Source organism: Dryobates pubescens, chromosome 11 (assembly GCF_014839835.1).
Source record: "Dryobates pubescens isolate bDryPub1 chromosome 11, bDryPub1.pri, whole genome shotgun sequence".
NCBI classification, from domain to species: domain Eukaryota; kingdom Metazoa; phylum Chordata; class Aves; order Piciformes; family Picidae; genus Dryobates; species Dryobates pubescens.
Genome location: NC_071622.1, coordinates 30,312,372 through 30,329,582, shown reverse-complemented (window position 1 = coordinate 30,329,582; position 17,211 = coordinate 30,312,372). Strand labels below are relative to the sequence as shown.

At 48.9% G+C, this 17,211-nt stretch overlaps 2 protein-coding genes across 2 annotated transcripts; both read right to left on the bottom strand.

Annotated features, from left to right (window-relative positions):
- Positions 1 to 2,330: 2,330 nt before the first annotated feature.
- LOC104301749 (cytochrome P450 2J2-like) lies at positions 2,331 to 6,482 on the bottom strand. The gene is made up of 9 exons (XM_054165149.1): positions 6,217 to 6,482; positions 5,691 to 5,853; positions 5,391 to 5,540; positions 5,025 to 5,185; positions 4,334 to 4,510; positions 4,079 to 4,214; positions 3,661 to 3,848; positions 3,060 to 3,198; positions 2,331 to 2,520 (listed from the first exon to the last, which is right to left on the bottom strand). The coding sequence occupies exons 1-9, from the start codon at positions 6,403 to 6,405 to the stop codon at positions 2,345 to 2,347; spliced, it is 1,479 nt and encodes a 492-aa protein (XP_054021124.1). The 5' UTR covers positions 6,406 to 6,482; the 3' UTR covers positions 2,331 to 2,344.
- Positions 6,483 to 8,644: 2,162 nt separating this feature from the next.
- Positions 8,645 to 14,702, bottom strand: LOC104301748 (cytochrome P450 2J2). Its single transcript, XM_009902172.2, has 9 exons — positions 14,242 to 14,702; positions 12,489 to 12,651; positions 12,188 to 12,337; positions 11,831 to 11,991; positions 11,143 to 11,319; positions 10,888 to 11,023; positions 10,115 to 10,302; positions 9,473 to 9,611; positions 8,645 to 9,119 (listed from the first exon to the last, which is right to left on the bottom strand). The coding sequence occupies exons 1-9, from the start codon at positions 14,428 to 14,430 to the stop codon at positions 8,944 to 8,946; spliced, it is 1,479 nt and encodes a 492-aa protein (XP_009900474.2). The 5' UTR covers positions 14,431 to 14,702; the 3' UTR covers positions 8,645 to 8,943.
- Positions 14,703 to 17,211: the final 2,509 nt, after the last annotated feature.

Here is a 17,211-nt window from a genome sequence, read left to right as displayed (position 1 = left end):
GGGGGTGGAGGGGTGTCATCAGCCTTTTTCAGTGCAAGGTTGTCCCCAAGGGGGTTATTTGGATTGCCAAAAATTAATCAGGTTTTCAGGTATTAGGTGAAATGTTATTTATCTGGGAGTTTTCCAAAGTGTTAAAAGTTAAGTGTGTAAATATAATCTTGGTGTTTCTTTGGGATTGAGAACCTGTTTAAGAGTGGCTGTTTTATAACTGGTTAAAATTGGGTTATGTCCTATGAATGAGGAACAGATCTGTGGAAATAAGTATTTGATGATAAGCCATGATGTATTCACTTCAGCTCATTTGGCTGTGCAAAAAGGATCATTAGAGTAAATGTCATTTTAATGTTCACTTCATGCATGTCAAACTAAAAAAGCTACTAATAGTGTTGCTGTCTTAGAGCTGAGTCATTTGCAACACGTAGCAGCAGAACAATGCCAGTACGCTGTTCTTTGAGGCAATGTGCACCACTGCTGAGGCAGGATGAAGAAAGAGGCTGCTTGTCTGCTGCAAGATGAATTTCTGTCACACCCAGACAGCACAGTTAGGAACAGATTCAAATTGTGAGGTGAAAGTATTGACTATCGTTGAATTTAAGCAGCTTTATTAATAACTTTAGCCAGCTTCTAGTAAAACGGGTAACATAGATCCAAAGAAACAAAAATCTGTGCTGATTGACAGATCAGTTGTTTATATATATACATAATTTTTTTTTATACAAGATTAAGAATAGCCACTATGGAAGAGGAGTGTTCTGTAGCAATAATACAAATCAAGGACTAGTTGGTTCTTTTACTCCAGGTGGATCAGGCAGCAGTTTTGAGAAGATTCTTTAGCAACACCTGTATTATAGTGGATTAGGAAATATTCACTGCAAATAATTTTTCACTTAACTGATTTTTTTTGTTGTTCATTAAAATAAATATATATATATATGGGTACTCTATTTTCTACAATATACTTATTTGGAAATAATGAATATAAGCAATACTGATGTTTTACTTAGGTAGCCATAAAGAGTTTAGGAATAAGAAAATGAAAACAATTGTTTAAGAGTTGGTAATGCCTAGTCAAGTAATAACTTTATTGCTTGTTTCCCCTTTTCCCCCCACTAGTCAAGCTAGAGTTAAGGTTTTCAGTGTACCAGTGTCTACATCTTCTGTTTAAAATAAATGTAAGCACTGTGTTGCATAGAACTGGGAAAATTGCACTAATTTTTAGACTTTTGGTTTTATTTTTCTTTGGAAAGAATTCTTTTATATTCACATAAAGATTTTTTTTTAAATGAATTCTTTGGTGTCTTTTATTCCAAGCAGTGTATGTAGTGGTCACAAGTTGACATTAGTTTTGGGCAGTGTGTGAACTAATGTTGATCTAATGACACTGTCTGAAATGTCATGTTACAGGATGTCACATATGAGTGCATGCATGGTGTGCTGTAACAGCCACAGATCAGAGCTGTGCTACCTTCCCCTCCTCTCTTCATTCCTCATCACAGTTCTGCTCCCACCCCACACTGGCCATCTCTGCTCAGTCTGCTGACAGCCATCTGAGAGCTGGGCAAGTGACCTTGTGAAGTAGGAGGACTAAAGCTTGCTTGCAAATTAGCTGTTGAGTGACCCTGCTAAATTGACTTGTGCTGTCAGGGCAATTTATTTTCATCAGTTCTATAGAAAGTGCCTTTGCTATCCCAGTGCCAGCTTCTCTGCTATTGGAAAGCAGTGCCACAGCAACATGGGTCAGGTGCTGCATGGCTACATGCCCTGCCACCTGAGTCCCAAAACACAGGGCATGGCTGAAGGCTTCGGCCAGTGCCGGAAAGCTCCTGTGGTGTTCTTCTCTTTGCAGAATGCTTCATGACAAAGATGTTTTCATCAAAATTTAGTGATACCTGAGAAGAAGACACTAGAAACTCTTAAGCAGATTGTGTCAAAGATACAATCTAAGCATGTTGGTAATGAATGCCTTTTATTAATGCTATAAAACAAGGGCTGGTGGTGCTTTTCCACAGTACAGAGCCTGAAGACTTCACTCTCCACATGTGCCGCTTGCTGTCTTGCCACAGTGAAGCATGGCTGTGCATCATGAAATCATGAATGCCCCACACCCATTAATCATTTACAGTGCCCCAGGGTAAGCCTGAAAGTGCCCTGAGAGAATCCAGGCTTCTCATATAGCACCAAGTGCAAGGTCCCCTTGTAAAAGACCTGATTTGTAATTGCTGCACAGGAACAAACAAACTGCCTGGCTTCTCCCAGTAGCCAGCTGCTTTATACCACCGCCCAGGGCTTGCTGTCTGCATCCCTGCCAAAGGATTTTCTCCTGAGTATGGTGGTTAAAGCTTCCCTACCGAGGCACGGCACAGATCTTGTAGGGCTCTGGGGCCATAGTGATGCCCAGCTTGGGCTTGAGGCTGTAGGTGATTCCCAGGGGTGGCTGGAAGGTGAATTTTTGGAGCAGAGCTGTGAAGAAGAGGAAGAGCTCGGAGCGGGCCATCACTTCGCCCAGGCAGGCACGCTTCCCTGTGGAGACAGCCACCCATGGCACCCTCAGCAAACACTGCCTGCCCAGCTGCTTTCACTGCTGAAAAAGCCTCTGCCTTCCCTTAGGAGCACAGTGCAGCTGTGTTACCACTCTCTGTGGATGAGTTGCTGCCTGCCTTGAGCTCTCAAGAAGAGTGTTAAGTGTCACAACAGGGCTGCTCCCTTGCAGGACACAGTGTGCTCCCCTGCATAGATAAGCTGGGCTGACATGCTCAGTGTGGGTGTGCCAATGCTGGCAGAACTGGGTAGGTTAAACGACATCAGAGATTGCTACTACAGAAGGTGTGAGATAGTGGAGAAGTGGGTGTACTAGAAGCAATCCCTCGGGGGAAGATGCTGGTTGGGATTCTCTGTGCTGGTGACAGGGAAGCCCCTAGTGAATCAGAGGTATGGTGGAGCAGGAGCACAGAGTGCAGCCAACGTCTGCCCTATCCATTGCTCTTTTCCCATCTTGCAGTGGGAAGTCCCACCCCAGTACCTCACACAGGAGCAGCTAACTCCCCAGCAGCAGAACTTACCCACAGAAAAAGGTATGAAAAGCTCCTTTTTGTGGAACTGACCATCCTTCAGGAAATGCCCAGGGTTAAAAGTGTGGGGGGTTTCCCACTCATTCTCATCAAACATCAGAGAAGTTAAATTTGTCATTGTGAAAGTACCCTAAGAGGAGAAAAAGAAGAGGTTGCACTTTGTCACTGGCAGCAGGAGAGGCATTTTTATCTCTCTCCATGCAGAACTTCTGTAGTCAACGTCTGCAATTATTTGTCCAGCAGCCACTTTCACCTACGTCTTATCTGTTTGGAAGCATGCTGATTCTATAACCACATTATCCCTCATCAGCATCATTTTTATCTGCTGTATTCTTGGGCCAAAGTTCCTGTCAAGGCTACATGAGATGGGATCTGTGCCTTGAGGTGTGTGTGGGTATGTGGCATCCTTCTATTACTCTGAAGCCTTCTACATACAGGAGAACATTGCTTGGGTGGCACACAGACATGCTCAGTAGGAGTGAACTCTGGACAGGGTGGAGACTTCACGTGGCTTGATGATCCTTCACCTGGCTGGGAGGATCATGCCTGGGCAACTGGGATCCTCCTGGTAAAGCCTCAGCACTGGGGTTACCTTTGGTATGGTGTAGCCACCCACAACCGTGTCCTTGGTCGGTGCCCTTGGCACATTGAAAGGGATGATGTTGCCTATCCTCTGCACTTCGTGGATGACAGCATTGGTGTAGGGCATTTTGTCCCTGTCCTCCAGGGCTGGCTGCCGCATCTGCCCGATGACCACATCAATCTCGGACTGCACGCGGGCTGGAGGCAAAGAGCAGGGATCAGCAAGCTCCAAGAAGGAAGCCGTTGGAAGAAGGCAGGATGCTAGCTGTGAGGGTCCCCTAAGGGCTGACCCCAGATGCCCCCCACTGTTTGCACCTCTTTATTCTGAGTGCAAGGGGATTCCCAATTTGTCTCTCAAAAGGGAGAGTGTCTCAAGGAGCTGGGAGGGCTACAAGCAGGTAAAGCCCCTGAGCTTTGGCTGGTTGTACCTTGGATTTCTGGGTGCACAGCCATATAGAGCAGAGCCCAGCGCAGGGTGGTGGAAGTGGTCTCGGTCCCGGCAAGCAGCAGGTCCAGCACACAGGCCACCAGGTTTTCCTCCTGGAAGATCTTGCTGCTGTCACCCTTCATAAAAAGCTGTGTTAGTGCAGCACAGTAAGGGCTTCCCTGTCACTAGGCTCAGTGCTAGTATGTCCCCTGATGTCTAAACTGTGCTGCAGAAGGGTTTGCTTCGTGTTGCTGACCTTGGCCATCTCCTGCAGGTAGCTGTCAATGAAGTCTCGGCTCTCTGAGGGGTTCCAGTCCTCCTTATGTCTCTCAATCCTCTCCATCACAAAAGCTTTCATCACCTTCCAGTTTTTTAAAACAGTTTGGTGGGATCCAGGTAACAATTTCATTATAGATGGGAAATATGGATACAGCTTTAGACAGAAACAAGAAAGGCAAATTGAATACATGATTGAAACCCTCTTTTTTGCTATCAAAACTTGAGGGGCTTGCAAGGCCACACTTGCTAAATTTCTGGAGCTGGTGGAAGTAGTTCAGCTGCAGAAAAGCATTACAAGGGACTGTAGTTGGTGTTATGGAGTGACTTGTGCATTCCCCACATTCCAACAGGCAGGCTGGCAGGCAATGAGCAGGACAGGTGATGCTGGGTGAGAGAAAGCATCATGAACATTGCACAGCTTAGTAAGGATGTCCCTGCTGGCTGCAGAGGGGTTGAAGTGAGTTACCTTTAAAAGTCCCTTCCATCCCAAAGTATTCTATGATTTGCATGCAGAAAGAAACTGCAGCAAATATGCCCTGTGCAAGGGAACAGTGGATGACAAGGAAGTGTGGTGCTGAAAACTCTACCAAGTTTTGAGATTGACTCCAGAGAAGTAACTGATCCTGCAACACTGCACACCCCCCATGTTGGTGGCAGGATGGCTGTACCTGGGCTGCTATGGTCCCATGGAGCCTAACTGTCTCTTCCAGGAGGTGCAGCAATTTTTGGAAGTCCTCGTCATGGTATTCAAAGCGGTTGCCAAAGGTGATGGAGCAGATGATATTTGAAACAGCATTAGTGAGCTGAAAATGAGGATTGAAAGGACTCCCTGGAGAAGGAAAGGGAATGATCAGTTCTCTTCCAGTCTTCAAAGAAGAGAAGGAACCAAAGTCCTCAGAGGTAAAACAGTTCGCAAATACAAGTGAAGCGAGTGGCCTCAGAATGGCCTGGGTCACCTCCTTTGAATTGTGGCTGAAATTCTAACCATACCAGTTCCTGCCTTCAGCACAGCTTATGAGAGCCATGGCACTCACCCTGCTCCTCTCCAAATGCATCGACCAGGTACCGACACTCCTCCTGGATGCGCTCCTCCAGGCTCCTCTTCCCCAGCCCGAAGGTCCGGAGGGTGCTCAAGGCGAACCTCCTCTGCTGCTTCCATAAGAGCCCATTGGATGAAATCAGTCCTGTCAGAAAGACCCCACCCTGGATCAAGGCAGATCCCTCCAGCAAGGGGAAAAGCTTCCGGCGTTCTATGTTACCTCTAGCTCTCCAGCCTTCTGCAGAGTCAATGCTTTGACCTTACAGCTGAGACAATTGTCTGAAAGAGAACTCACCCTTCTGGTTGAAGATCTCCTGGTCCAGAGGGACATAAGGGCGATCCATGAAGTCTTCTCCTTTGTTTACAAGAACTTCCTTGATCAGCTTCTGCCCACTTATGAACACAAATGATGTGCTTCCCACCTGTGTGCTGAAGATATCCCCGCATTTTTCTCTAATCTAGGATGGGGTGTAAAAAAGTAAGATTTTTAATTTGCAATGATCATCTCTGCTGAGCCAGGGACAGCCCTAACAGGGACAGGGGTGCAACTAAGCTTTTGTTTCACTCCCTTCCCAAATGCCTTTCCAGACCCAAGTCACCCCTATAAGGCTCCTCCAGAGGATGGCTCCAGGCCTGCCCCTCTTCTCATACCCAGAAAAACTTCATCCATGTTCTTGCTGAACAAGGGCAAACCTCCTGCCCACCCTAGGGTGAGTTTTTATGGGCCATGGGGTTTCAGTTAAACCCTTCCCCATACTGCAAAGGTTGCTTAGCTGAAATCCCCTTCATTCCCTTCACAATGGTGCCCATCACTCCCACACCTTCTGCACTATCTTGGTAGGATTTTTTCTGTCCATCAGGTAGAGGTGCCCAATGAAGGGGAGGGCGAGGGGGCTGGGAGGGTAGTTCTTCGGCTTCCTGCGCTTCAGGTAGTCAGCAACGAGCAGGAAGACAGTGAGGAAGATGAGGAGCATCTGGAAGGAGATGCTATCCCAGAGCAAGAGCAGCATGGCTGGGTAGTGCACCACAACTGGGACGTGTCCCGCGGCAGGTCGGGGCAGGCTGAGCTCACAGGGTACCACTGAACCCCCACAGACAGGGGGAGATGGACAGCTGTGGGCAGAAACACAAGACACCGTGGAGCGGCTTTCTCTGACCTGGCATGGAGGCTGTCTTCAAACTCCTGGTGTCCCGGATGTCAGCAAGGACCATTCCATTTAACCCCTTCTTGGCTAAACTCCAGTGTCTCCTCTCAACAACAAACCAAAACAAACCACCCCCAGCTCCTCCTTTTCCCTCCCACTTCCCAGCACCGCTTTACAACACCACCACCACCTCCCCCCACACTCCCCACGCCCCAAGGATCCACGTCCTTGTTTAAAGGACACCAACAAGCTCTGTGGGCTGAAAGCCTCCCAGGAGCCCAGGGCTGAGTGCGAGCCCTGCTCCCCGAGGTGCCCTCACCGTGCCAGGTCCTGCTGTCAGCTTCAGGGTGTCAGGGAGGCTCCAGCTGCTCCGAGCACCTTTTGCTTTCCTGCTTTGCAGAAGCTCCTTCACTGCTTCATGCTGAACCCCAGGACACGGCGGACACCCGAGACAGCTGCGCAAGCTTTTCACAAACCACCTGACTCATTGTCATGGATTTGGCCAATGGTCTCCACTGATACAGACACCCTGCTGACGTCTTGCCAGCTTCAAAATGAAAGTGCTTGCTGAAGCAGTGTCGAGAAGTTCACATGAGAGCCTTCCTTTCCCCTTCCAGTGTCTGGGTTTGGGGAGTTGGTTTCTTTTTTCCCCTGCTGGCCTATCTGCAGGATTAGTGGGGCTGGAGGAGCGGGCAAGGGAGCTGCCTTATTGCTGGCTGCCACTGCTGCTTCCGATTTTGCTCTTCTGCCAAATAGGGTAGGGCCATTGTACATTGTAGCGTTCCAGCAAACTGTCTTTATGTCAACACATAGAGCTTTTGCTTCCTTAGATCCCATTTTCACTCCCATCTTTGTGGGGAGGTCTCTACTGTCGGAGCGGAGTGTGTTAAACCAGGACACTCTCGGGTGGAGGATTCTGCGTGTCAGAGCCATGTGGGCTGGAAGCTGTCAGCCAGGACCTGCAGCTGTTTCTGAGCGCTGGGATTGCGTGATCCCTGCTGGACAAGTGCAAGCACAGCAACCTGCTCCGGCCATGGTGTTGGCCCTGCACCAAACCCTCTGGCCATCCCGTCTCACTGGCTTAGGTCCTGGAGTGCATAGCTTGTGCTGGAGCAGTGCCCAAAGCTAAGGCAGGTGCTGAAAAGCCAAAGCAGATGCCCAGCTCATCATGCTATGGCCCTTCAGCGGTAGCAGGTAAGAGGCTGGGCCGAGTTTTCCCATCTAGGAATAGTTCTGAGGCAGGGAGCTGATCATGCTCACATCTCCCACACTGCAGTTTGACCTCTGTCTTGTGTTTTCTTGTTTTCACAAGAAAGCAGGGGTGTCTGCAGCAGCCCTTTGATGTTGCACCATGTGGACCTGCTGTGACCAGCTGCAGTCATCAGCTGCCACCTTCTGCTCCTGGGGCTTATTTGGGTTCATTTTCTCTCTTCTGGGTACATTGGTTAGTTGTGGCTGTGCAATGGTGCAGTGGCAAAGACAAGGCACAGAGGAGTAAGAGAGATGCCGAAACAATGCCCAAGTTGCAAAAGCAAAGCCACTGCATCACCTTTACAGCTGAAAAACTTGAAGAGCTAAACCACCACTTGATTGTCAAATTTAAGGGGAAAAAAACCCCTGTTTTCCCTCTTTTTACCCCTGGCCTTTAGCACATGTAGATATGAGCCTGTGGAGATGCACATGTTCAACTCACTTGTATGAGATGATTCAGTCAAAAATAAACAATTCATGCCTCCTGTCCTTATGGTCTGCGATAATGACATTTAACAAGGGGATGGTTTTTTTGGGGGGGTTGGGGGGGTGGTGGTGTTCCAAGTGATTAAAAAAAACCCAAAACCAAAGAAAGCAGAAAAAGAAGATAACTCTATAGTAATTTATTCTGTACATGAGTAGGGAAGGAACCCTTTGAGTAACAGAAAGAGGCAACTTTGAAACAGAAGACAGAAGAGATCAACATTTACTAGTCCACTGCAAATAATATAAATTGTGGTCACCTACCAGAGGTCAGACCTACACCAGAGGAGTAAAAAAATTGAGACAAACCAGTGCCTAGTCCTAAATGGCTTCGAAAACCTTAGGTGAAGAAACATCCACAGATCTCATTTTCTCTTGAAGAAATTAAAAATAAACCCCAATGCGAGGGCCTTTAATGGAGAAACATTACTTAGAAATGCAGTAGGATTAAAGCAATCAGTTAGAAGCACACACAGGCTGGTCACATTTTTTGCATGACACAGAGTGCAAGGTTTGCTTGTAAAAGAACTGATTTGTAGTTGCTGCACAGGAAACAAACAAACTGCCTGGCCTCACGCCACAGCCAGCAGCTTGATACCACCACCCATGGCTTGCTCTCTGCATCCCTGCCACAGGATCTTCCACAGGAGGGTGGTGGCCAAAGCTTCCCTACCGAGGCACAGCACAGATCTTGTAGGGCTCTGGGGCCATGGTAATGCCCAGCTTGGGCTTGAGACTGTAGGTGGTGCCTGGGGGTGGCTGGAAGGTGAATTTCTGAAGCAGAGCCGTGAAGAAGAGGAAGAGCTCGGAGCGGGCCATCACTTCGCCCAGGCAGGCACGCTTCCCTGTGGAGACAGCCACCCATGGCACCCTCAGCAAACGCTGCCTGCCCAGCTGCTTTCACGGCTGAAAAAGCCTCTGCCTTCCCTTAGGACCATGGTGCCAGCTGTGTTACCCCTCTCTGACGAGTTTTGGTGCCTGACATGAGCTCCCAAGTGGAGACTTTAAAACCAAATCACTAGGAGTGTGGTTGTGGTGCTTTGGGGTGCCACTCGAGCTGTGCTCACATGGCACCAAGTGCAGCCAACATTGCCCTATCCATTGCTCTTTTCCTTTGTTTCTCCACCATACAGTTGGAAGTCCCACCCCAGTGCCTCACATAGGAACAGCAAAATACCTATGGGTAAGCAGAACTTACCCATAGAAAAGGGTATGAAAAGCTCCCGTTTCTGGAACTGACCATCCTTCAGGAAATGCCCAGGGTTAAAAGTGTGGGGGGTTTCCCACTCATTCTTGTCAAACATCAGGGAACTTAAACTTATCACTGTGAAAGTACCCTAAGAGGAGAAAAAGAAGAAGAGAATGCACTTTGTCACTGGCAGCAGGAGGGGCATTTTTATCTTCCACTCTTCTCTCCATGAACAACATCTGTAGTCAGCTTCTGCTGCAATTATTTGTCAAACAGCCCCTTGCCTGTCCAGTTTTTCCTACTTCTTATCTGTTTGGAAGTGTGCTGATTCTATAACCACATTATCCCTCATTAGCATCAATTTATCTACAGTATTCTCAGGCCAAAGATCCTGTCAAAGCTATAGTAGATGGTATTTGTGCCTTGATGGGGTGTGTAGAGGAGGTGTGTCGCCTTGCAGTGCTTTGCAGCATTCTACGTGCTAGAGACCATTGTGGGGGTGGCACAAACACGTGTTCAGTAAGCGTGAACTCTGGACAGGGTGGAGACACTGTGGCTCTGCCCCTGCCATCTGTGCAGGAGGGACCTGGCCTAGAGAATCATGCCTGGGCAACTGGGATCCTCCTGGTAAAGCCTCAGCACTGGGGTTACCTTTGGTATGGTGTAGCCACCCACAACCGTGTCCTTGGTCGGTGCTCTTGGCACATTGAAAGGGATGATGTTGCCTATCCTCTGCACTTCGTGGATGACAGCATTGGTGTAGGGCATTTTGTCCCTGTCCTCCAGGGCTGGCTGCCGCATCTGCCCGATGACCACATCAATCTCGGACTGCACGCGGGCTGGAGGCAAAGAGCAGGGAACAGCCAAGGACTGAACTGAGACACTGTTTGCACCTCCTTGGTCAGAATTCAGAATGACATCATCTATCTTGTTGGAATCCAATCAAACCTTTGACCCAGTATTGAAGAGTCAAGAATAAATCACGTTGCCAAGTGCCAGGTTCACAGACTGCTTGAACACTTCTGGTGAAGAAATATTTCCTAATATCCAGCCTGAACATCCACTGGCACAGCTTGAAACCATTTCCTTGGGACCTGTCACTTGAAACCAAAGAGAAGAGCCTGCCCCCTCCTCACTCCATCTGGGAGGTGGTTGTAGAGAACAATGTGGTCTTCCCTTGGCCTCCTCCCCTTAGCTAGCCTGAACAACCCCAACTCCCTCAGATGCTCCTTGTAGGTCATGTTCTCCAAGCCCTGGACAAGCATCCCTGCCCTTCTTTGGACACACTCCAGCACTTCCTTGTCTTTACTATAGTGAGGGGACCAGAACAAAACCCATTACTCAAGGTATGGCCTCAACAATGCTGAGTACAGGGGGATGATCACCTCAAAATTCCCAATGGGGATTCAAGGGGCTGGTAGTACCTTGGATTTCTGGGTGCAGAGTCATATAGAGCAGAGCCCAGCGCAGGGTGGTGGAAGTGGTCTCGGTCCCGGCAAACAGCAGGTCCAGCACACAGGCCACCAGGTTTTCCTCCTGGAAGATCTTGCTGCTGTCACCCTTCATAAAAAGCTGTGTTAGTGCAGCACAGTAAGGGCTTCCCTGTCACTAGGCTCAGTGCTAGTATGTCCCCTGATGTCTAAACTGTGCTGCAGAAGGGTTTGCTTCGTGTTGCTGACCTTGGCCATCTCCTGCAGGTAGCTGTCAATGAAGTCTCGGCTCTCTGAGGGGTTCCAGTCCTCCTTGTGTCTCTCAATCCTCTCCATCACAAAACCTTTCATCACCTTCCAGTTTTTTAAAATGGTTTGGTGGGATCCGGGCAAGAGCTTCATTATAGTTGGGAAAGATGGATACAGCTTTGGACATAAAGGAGAAAGGCAAATTGAATACATGATTGAAATCCCCATTTTGTTATCAAAACTTGAAGAGCTCACAAGGCCATATTTGCTAAGTGGCTGGACATGGAAGTAGTTCAGCTGCAGAAAAGCATTACAAGGGACTGTAGTTGGTGTTATGGAGTGACTTGTGCATTCCCCACATTCCAACAGGCAGGCTGGCAGGCAATGAGCAGGACAGGTGATGCTGGGTGAGAGAAAGCATCATGAACATTGCACAGCTTAGTAAGGATGTCCCTGTTGGCTGCAGAGAGGTTGGAGTGGGTGAGCTTTAACAGTCCCTTCCAACACAAAGCACTGCATGACTGTAAGGTAGAGAGAAACTGCAGCAAATATGCCCTGTGCAAGGGAACAGTGGATGACAAGGAAGTGTGGTGCTGAAAACACTGCAAGTTTTGAGGCTGACTCCAGAGAAGTAACTATGATCCTGCAACACTGCACACCCCCCATGTTGGTGGCAGGATGGCTGTACCTGGCCTGCTATGGTCCCATGGAGCCTAACTGTCTCTTCCAGGAGGTGCAGCAATTTTTGGAAGTCCTCGTCATGGTATTCAAAGCGGTTGCCAAAGGTGATGGAGCAGATGATATTTGAAACAGCATTAGTGAGCTGAAAATGAGGATTGAAAGGACTCCCTGGAGAAGGAAAGGGAATGATCAGTTCTCTTCCAGTCTTCAGAGAAGAGAAGGAACCAAAGTCCTCAGAGGTAAAACTGTCAGCAAATACATGAAGTTCCCCCTGAAGGTCACCTCCTTTGAATTATGGCTGAAGTTCTAACAGACCATACAAGTTCCTGCCTTCAGCACAGCTTATGAGAGCCATGGCACTCACCCTGCTCCTCTCCAAATGCATCGACCAGGTACCGACACTCCTCCTGGATGCGCTCCTCCAGGCTCCTCTTCCCAAGCCCGAAGGTCCGGAGGGTGCTCAAGGTGAATCTCCTCTGCTGCTTCCATAAGAGCCCATTGGATGAAATCAGTCCTGTCAGAAAGACCCCACCCTGGATCAAGGCAGATCTCTCCACCAAGGGGAAAACACTACAGGGTTCTACCTTATCACCCGCTCTCTCAGACTTGTGCAGGGTCAAACTTTGTCCTTAGAGCTGAGATAAGCATCCTGAGGGAAAACTCACCCTTGCTGCTGAAGACGTATTGCTCGATAGGAAAATCGGGGCGATCTATGAAGTCTTCTCCTTTGTTTACAAGAACTTCCTTGATCAGCTGCTGCCCACTTACTAACAGAAATGATGTGCTGCCCATATCTATGTTGAAGATATCCCCATATTTCTCTGTAAGCTGGGATGGGGTGGGGGGAATAAATAAAAGAGCTTTAATTTGCAATGAATGTGTCTGCTGGGACAGCGAAAGCCCTGACAGTGACAAGGATTGAAGCTGAGCAGAATGGGAGATGAAGGTGTTTGCACAAGAGCCTGCTTGACTGAGTGTCAAGTTTTAACCCCAAACAGCAACTAAACACAGATTAATACTTGAAGTAACATACAGTAATAATTGTAATCACAGGATGTTAAGGGTTAGAAGGGACCTCTAGAGACCACTGAGTCCAATACCCCTGCCAGAGCAGGACCACAGGATCTAGCACAGATCACACAGGAACACATCGAGATGGGTCTGAAAAGTCTCCAGAGGAGACTCCAGAACCTCCCTTGGAAAACTGTTCCAGTGCTCTGTGACCCTTACAGTAAAGAAGTTCTTCCTTATGTTGAGGTGGAACCTCCTGTGCTGTAGTTTACATCCATTGACCCTTAGCCTAGCACAGGGTGCAAGTGAATAGAGGCTGTCTCTTCCTTCCTGACACCCAGCCCTCAGAGATTTATAGACATTGATTAAATCCCCTCTGAGTCTTCCTTCCCTTCTCCAGACTAAAAAGTCCCAGGTCTCTCAGCCTTTCTTTATAAGGCAGTGCTCCAGTCCCTTAATCATCCTTGTAGCCCTCTGTTAGACTCTCTCAAGCAGATCCCTGTCCCTCTCGAACTGGGGAGCCCAGAACTGGATGCAATATTCTAGATGGGGCCTCACTAGGACAGAGTAGAGGGGGGGATGACAAGAAAGGGAGTAATGACAAGAGGAGAAATAAACCCCAAATAAGACAAATGATGCATAATGCAATTCCTCACAACCCACCAGCATATGCCCAGCCAGGCCATGAGAAATAACCAGCTAACTCCCACCCCCCAACGTTATGTACTAAGCCTGATGTTCTATGGCATGGAACATCCCTTTGACTATTCAGGGACATCTGCCCCAAGCAGCCCATGCACCCTCCCATCTTCCTGTGCACTTGCTCCCTCAAAAAGCACAGGAAACTGAAAATTCCTTGACATAGGATAAGCATTACTTAGCAACAAGTAAAGCAGCAGCATGTTTGCAACATTACTCTCCTGTGAAATTCCAAACACAGCTCAGCACTAGCTGATAGGAATGAAATGGAGTCTGTCCCAGCTGAAACCAGGGCACTGTACACTTTTTCCTTTCCTCTCCTCCCAAATCAGGAGTTGGTGTTGTCTGGCCATCGCTCAGGTAACACCATCCTGCTGGTTTACAGCTTTTTGTTTCACTCCCTTCCCCAACGACCTTCCAGACCCAAGTCAGCCCTATGAGGCTCCCACAGCTGTGACTGCATCCCTGGTATTGTGGTGTTCCCTTTGCCCAAAGGATGGCTCCACGCTTGCCCCTTTCCTCATACCCAGGCAAACCTCATCCATGATCCTGCTGAACAAGTGCAAATCTTCTGGCCACCCTGGGGCAAGCTCCTCAGAGTCCTCATGCCCCATGGGGTTGGAGTTAAACCCTTCCCCGTATTGCAAGGGTTGCATAGATGCAATCCCCTCTATCCCTCCTCCCCCATGGTGCCCACCATTCCCCTACCTTCTGCATTGCCTTGGTAGGATCTTTCAGGTCCAACAGGTAGAGGTGCCCAATGAAGGGGAGGGCGAGGGGGCTGGGAGGGTAGTTCTTCGGCTTCCTGCGCTTCAGGTAGTCAGCAACGAGCAGGAAGACAGTGAGGAAGATGAGGAGCATCTGGAAGGAGATGCTATCCCAGAGCAAGAGCAGCATGGCTGGGTAGTGCACCACAACTGGGACGTGTCCCGCGGCAGGTCGGGGCAGGCTGAGCTCACAGGGTACCACTGAACCCCCACGGACAGGGGGAGATGGACAGCTGTGGGCAGAAACACAAGACACCGTGGAGCGGCTTTCTCTGACCTGGCATGGAGGCTGTCTTCAAACTCCTGGTGCCCCGGATGTCAGCAAGGACCATTCCATTTAACCCCTTCTTGGCTAAACTCTAGTGTCTCCTCTCAACAGCAAACCAAACAACCACAAACCAAACCACCTCCAGCCCCTCCTTTTCCCTCCCACTTCCCAGCACCGCTTTATAACTCCCCCCGCCTAGTGATCCACGTCCTTGTTTAAAGGACACCAACAAGCTCCGTGGGCTGAAAGCCTCCCGGCAGCCTCCCGTGACGCTCTCAGGAGCCCAGGGCTGAGTGCGAGCCCTGCTCCCCGAGGTGCCCTCACCGTGCCAGGTCGTGCTGTCAGCTTCAAGGTGCCAGGGAGGCTCCAGCTGCTCCGAGCACCTTGTGCTTTCCTGCTTTGTAGAAGCTCCTTCACTGCTCCTTGCTGAGCCCCAGGACACGGGAGTCCCCCGAGAGAGTTGCGCAAACCTTTCACAAACCACCTGACCACCGGCTGAGGATTTAGTTTGTCAGAGCCATGTGGGCTGGAAGCTGTCAGCCAGGACCTGCAGCTGTTTCTGAGCGCTGGGATTGCGTGATCCCTGCTGGACAAGTGCAAGCACAGCAACCTGCTCCGGCCATGGTGTTGGCCCTGTACCAAACCCTCTGGCCATCCCGTCTCACTGGCTTAGGTCCTGGAGTGCATAGCTTGTGCTGGAGCCTGTAACGGTGAACCATTAATTTAAAATGCCAAAGGATTAAATTGAGCAGTTAGAAGGACAGCTCATGGACAAAATCCTGGTGCGGCTTGTTTTCTGGGGAATGTTCAGGCTTAAAGGTGCCTGGAGTCTTCCATAGATTTCTGTCAAACAAGATTATGCTGTCTGAAATGTTACAGGACATGTCCTATCTGTCTATGAGAGTCTGTTGTGCTGTAAGAATCCTAACTCAGAGTTGTGCTGCCTTCCCCTCCTCTCCTATTGACAGCTCCACTCCCAGCCAACACTTGGTTATGTCTGCTAACAGCCCTCTGAGAGCTGGGCAAGTGACTTTTGAAGTGAAAGGACCAAACCTTGCTACAAATCAGCTGCTGTATGTGATTGCTAATTGCTACTGAAATAAGACTGCTCTCCCCAGTCCCCACTACCAGCACCCAGAAGACAGGTGCACACTTCTAGATCACTGTGCTGGTTATGACTTGGCAGAGAAAACTCAGTGCCCTCTTCAGTCTGCTTTGCAGGTTATTTGCCCAGTTCTTAGTCTTGTTCCCTGAGCACTAGCCCTACCCGGAAGTGAGGTTGGGGGTGAAAGCAAGCAGTGTTTCATCTGTCCAGAGTGAAAATTAGCAGGGAGAATGTGCCACAAATCTATTTCAGACCTGATTTTGCTATAGAGCTTGGTTCTTCCCCTCTCTGAACCATACTCCATTAGCCTGACCATCCTGATAGTGGGAACTGACTATCTATTGCCTTGGGCTGTTGATCTTACAAGGATGGGGAGCTGTGGGACACCTGGACAGGGAAGGGGCTTTGCACTGGCAGAAGTGTTCCAGTGATCATGAAATTAATGTCCAGATAGAAAAGAACTATCTTCCCTTCTTTCTTATGCTGGATAGCATTTTCTAACAGCAAGGAAGAAAAACTGCAGCTGTGTGTATTTGAGGGAGAAGGAAACGGAAAGGAAGAGTCCCTCAGCTGTGCAGGAAGCCTGAGCTGAGCTGCAGGATGTTTTCAGGCCTTGGGAGACCTGTGACAGAACACACAGGCAGCCACCACTACCTCCCTGAGTGCAGGAATGAGTGAGGGGTGGTGTATGCAGTGGGGTTCTATTTCCAAGTGCTTGGTCATGAGAAGTCCCAGAGCCTAGGTCTGCCAGCCTGTTTGCATATGGCTTCTCTGGTAGCTCCTGAAAAGCCAAGCACTCCAGCAGAAAGTTCATACATGTCCTGGTTTAAGACAACCTGCTCTCACAATCAAGCCTCTCAGACAAAGATCAGGAGGGAAAGTAACACAAAAAGCCCTCTGGGTTGAGATATGGAGTTTAATGAAAATACTACCATGCAGAATTACCTTAGCTATTCTGCAGACAAGGAAAAGCAGCAGCAGCAGCAGCAGCTAGGCGTAAAATGACCCACCCCCACCTCCAAGCCTGCAGCCAGCCCAGCACAAAAGACCAACACCCCAAACCCGGAAACAACAACCAAAAGCAAGAAGCCTCTCATTACAATCTGAACTACAAGCCCCATGATACTTTTCTTCAGCCAGCACTTTCATTTTAAAGCTTGCATGACATCAGCATGGTGTTGAATACTCACCAGCAGATTCCATTGGCTGGTGCAGATTTCAATGCAAACCCATGGCATTCACCACTCCTTACGCTATACCATCTATGTCATGCCCAGCAGCAAATAGCATCACACAACACACATCAGTCACTGTCCTTTCCCACTCAAAATGAGTCCAACATGTCAGGCCATCTGATCCACACAATCCAATAGACCTGACTGGCCCTCTCCTCCATCTGGCTGGACTCAGGACCCCTCTGACTCTCACTTGCATCCTGTGAAGATGCTTTGGAAGTCCTTTCAGAAGGATCAGAAGCAGTATCACTTACTGGGCTATTTTCCACTGGAAGCTGGGGTGGCATTCTTCCAGGGAGAGTT

Bases quoted from the DNA above. Each gene is read 5' to 3' on its own strand.
- LOC104301748 (XM_009902172.2), bottom strand. From the start codon at position 14,430: ATGCTGCTCTTGCTCTGGGATAGCATCTCCTTCCAGATGCTCCTCATC. The intron at 11,320-11,830 runs GTACAGCCATCC...TTATGTCCAAAG, and splicing joins ATGGGACCATAGCAGGCCAG to CTGTATCCATCTTTCCCAAC. The intron at 9,612-10,114 runs GTAACCCCAGTG...TTCTCCTCTTAG, and splicing joins GTGGCTACACCATACCAAAG to GGTACTTTCACAGTGATAAG.
- LOC104301749 (XM_054165149.1), bottom strand. From the start codon at position 6,405: ATGCTGCTCTTGCTCTGGGATAGCATCTCCTTCCAGATGCTCCTCATC. The intron at 3,849-4,078 runs GTACAACCAGCC...CTTTGCCTCCAG, and splicing joins TGTGCACCCAGAAATCCAAG to CCCGCGTGCAGTCCGAGATT. The intron at 3,199-3,660 runs GTAACCCCAGTG...TTCTCCTCTTAG, and splicing joins GTGGCTACACCATACCAAAG to GGTACTTTCACAATGACAAA.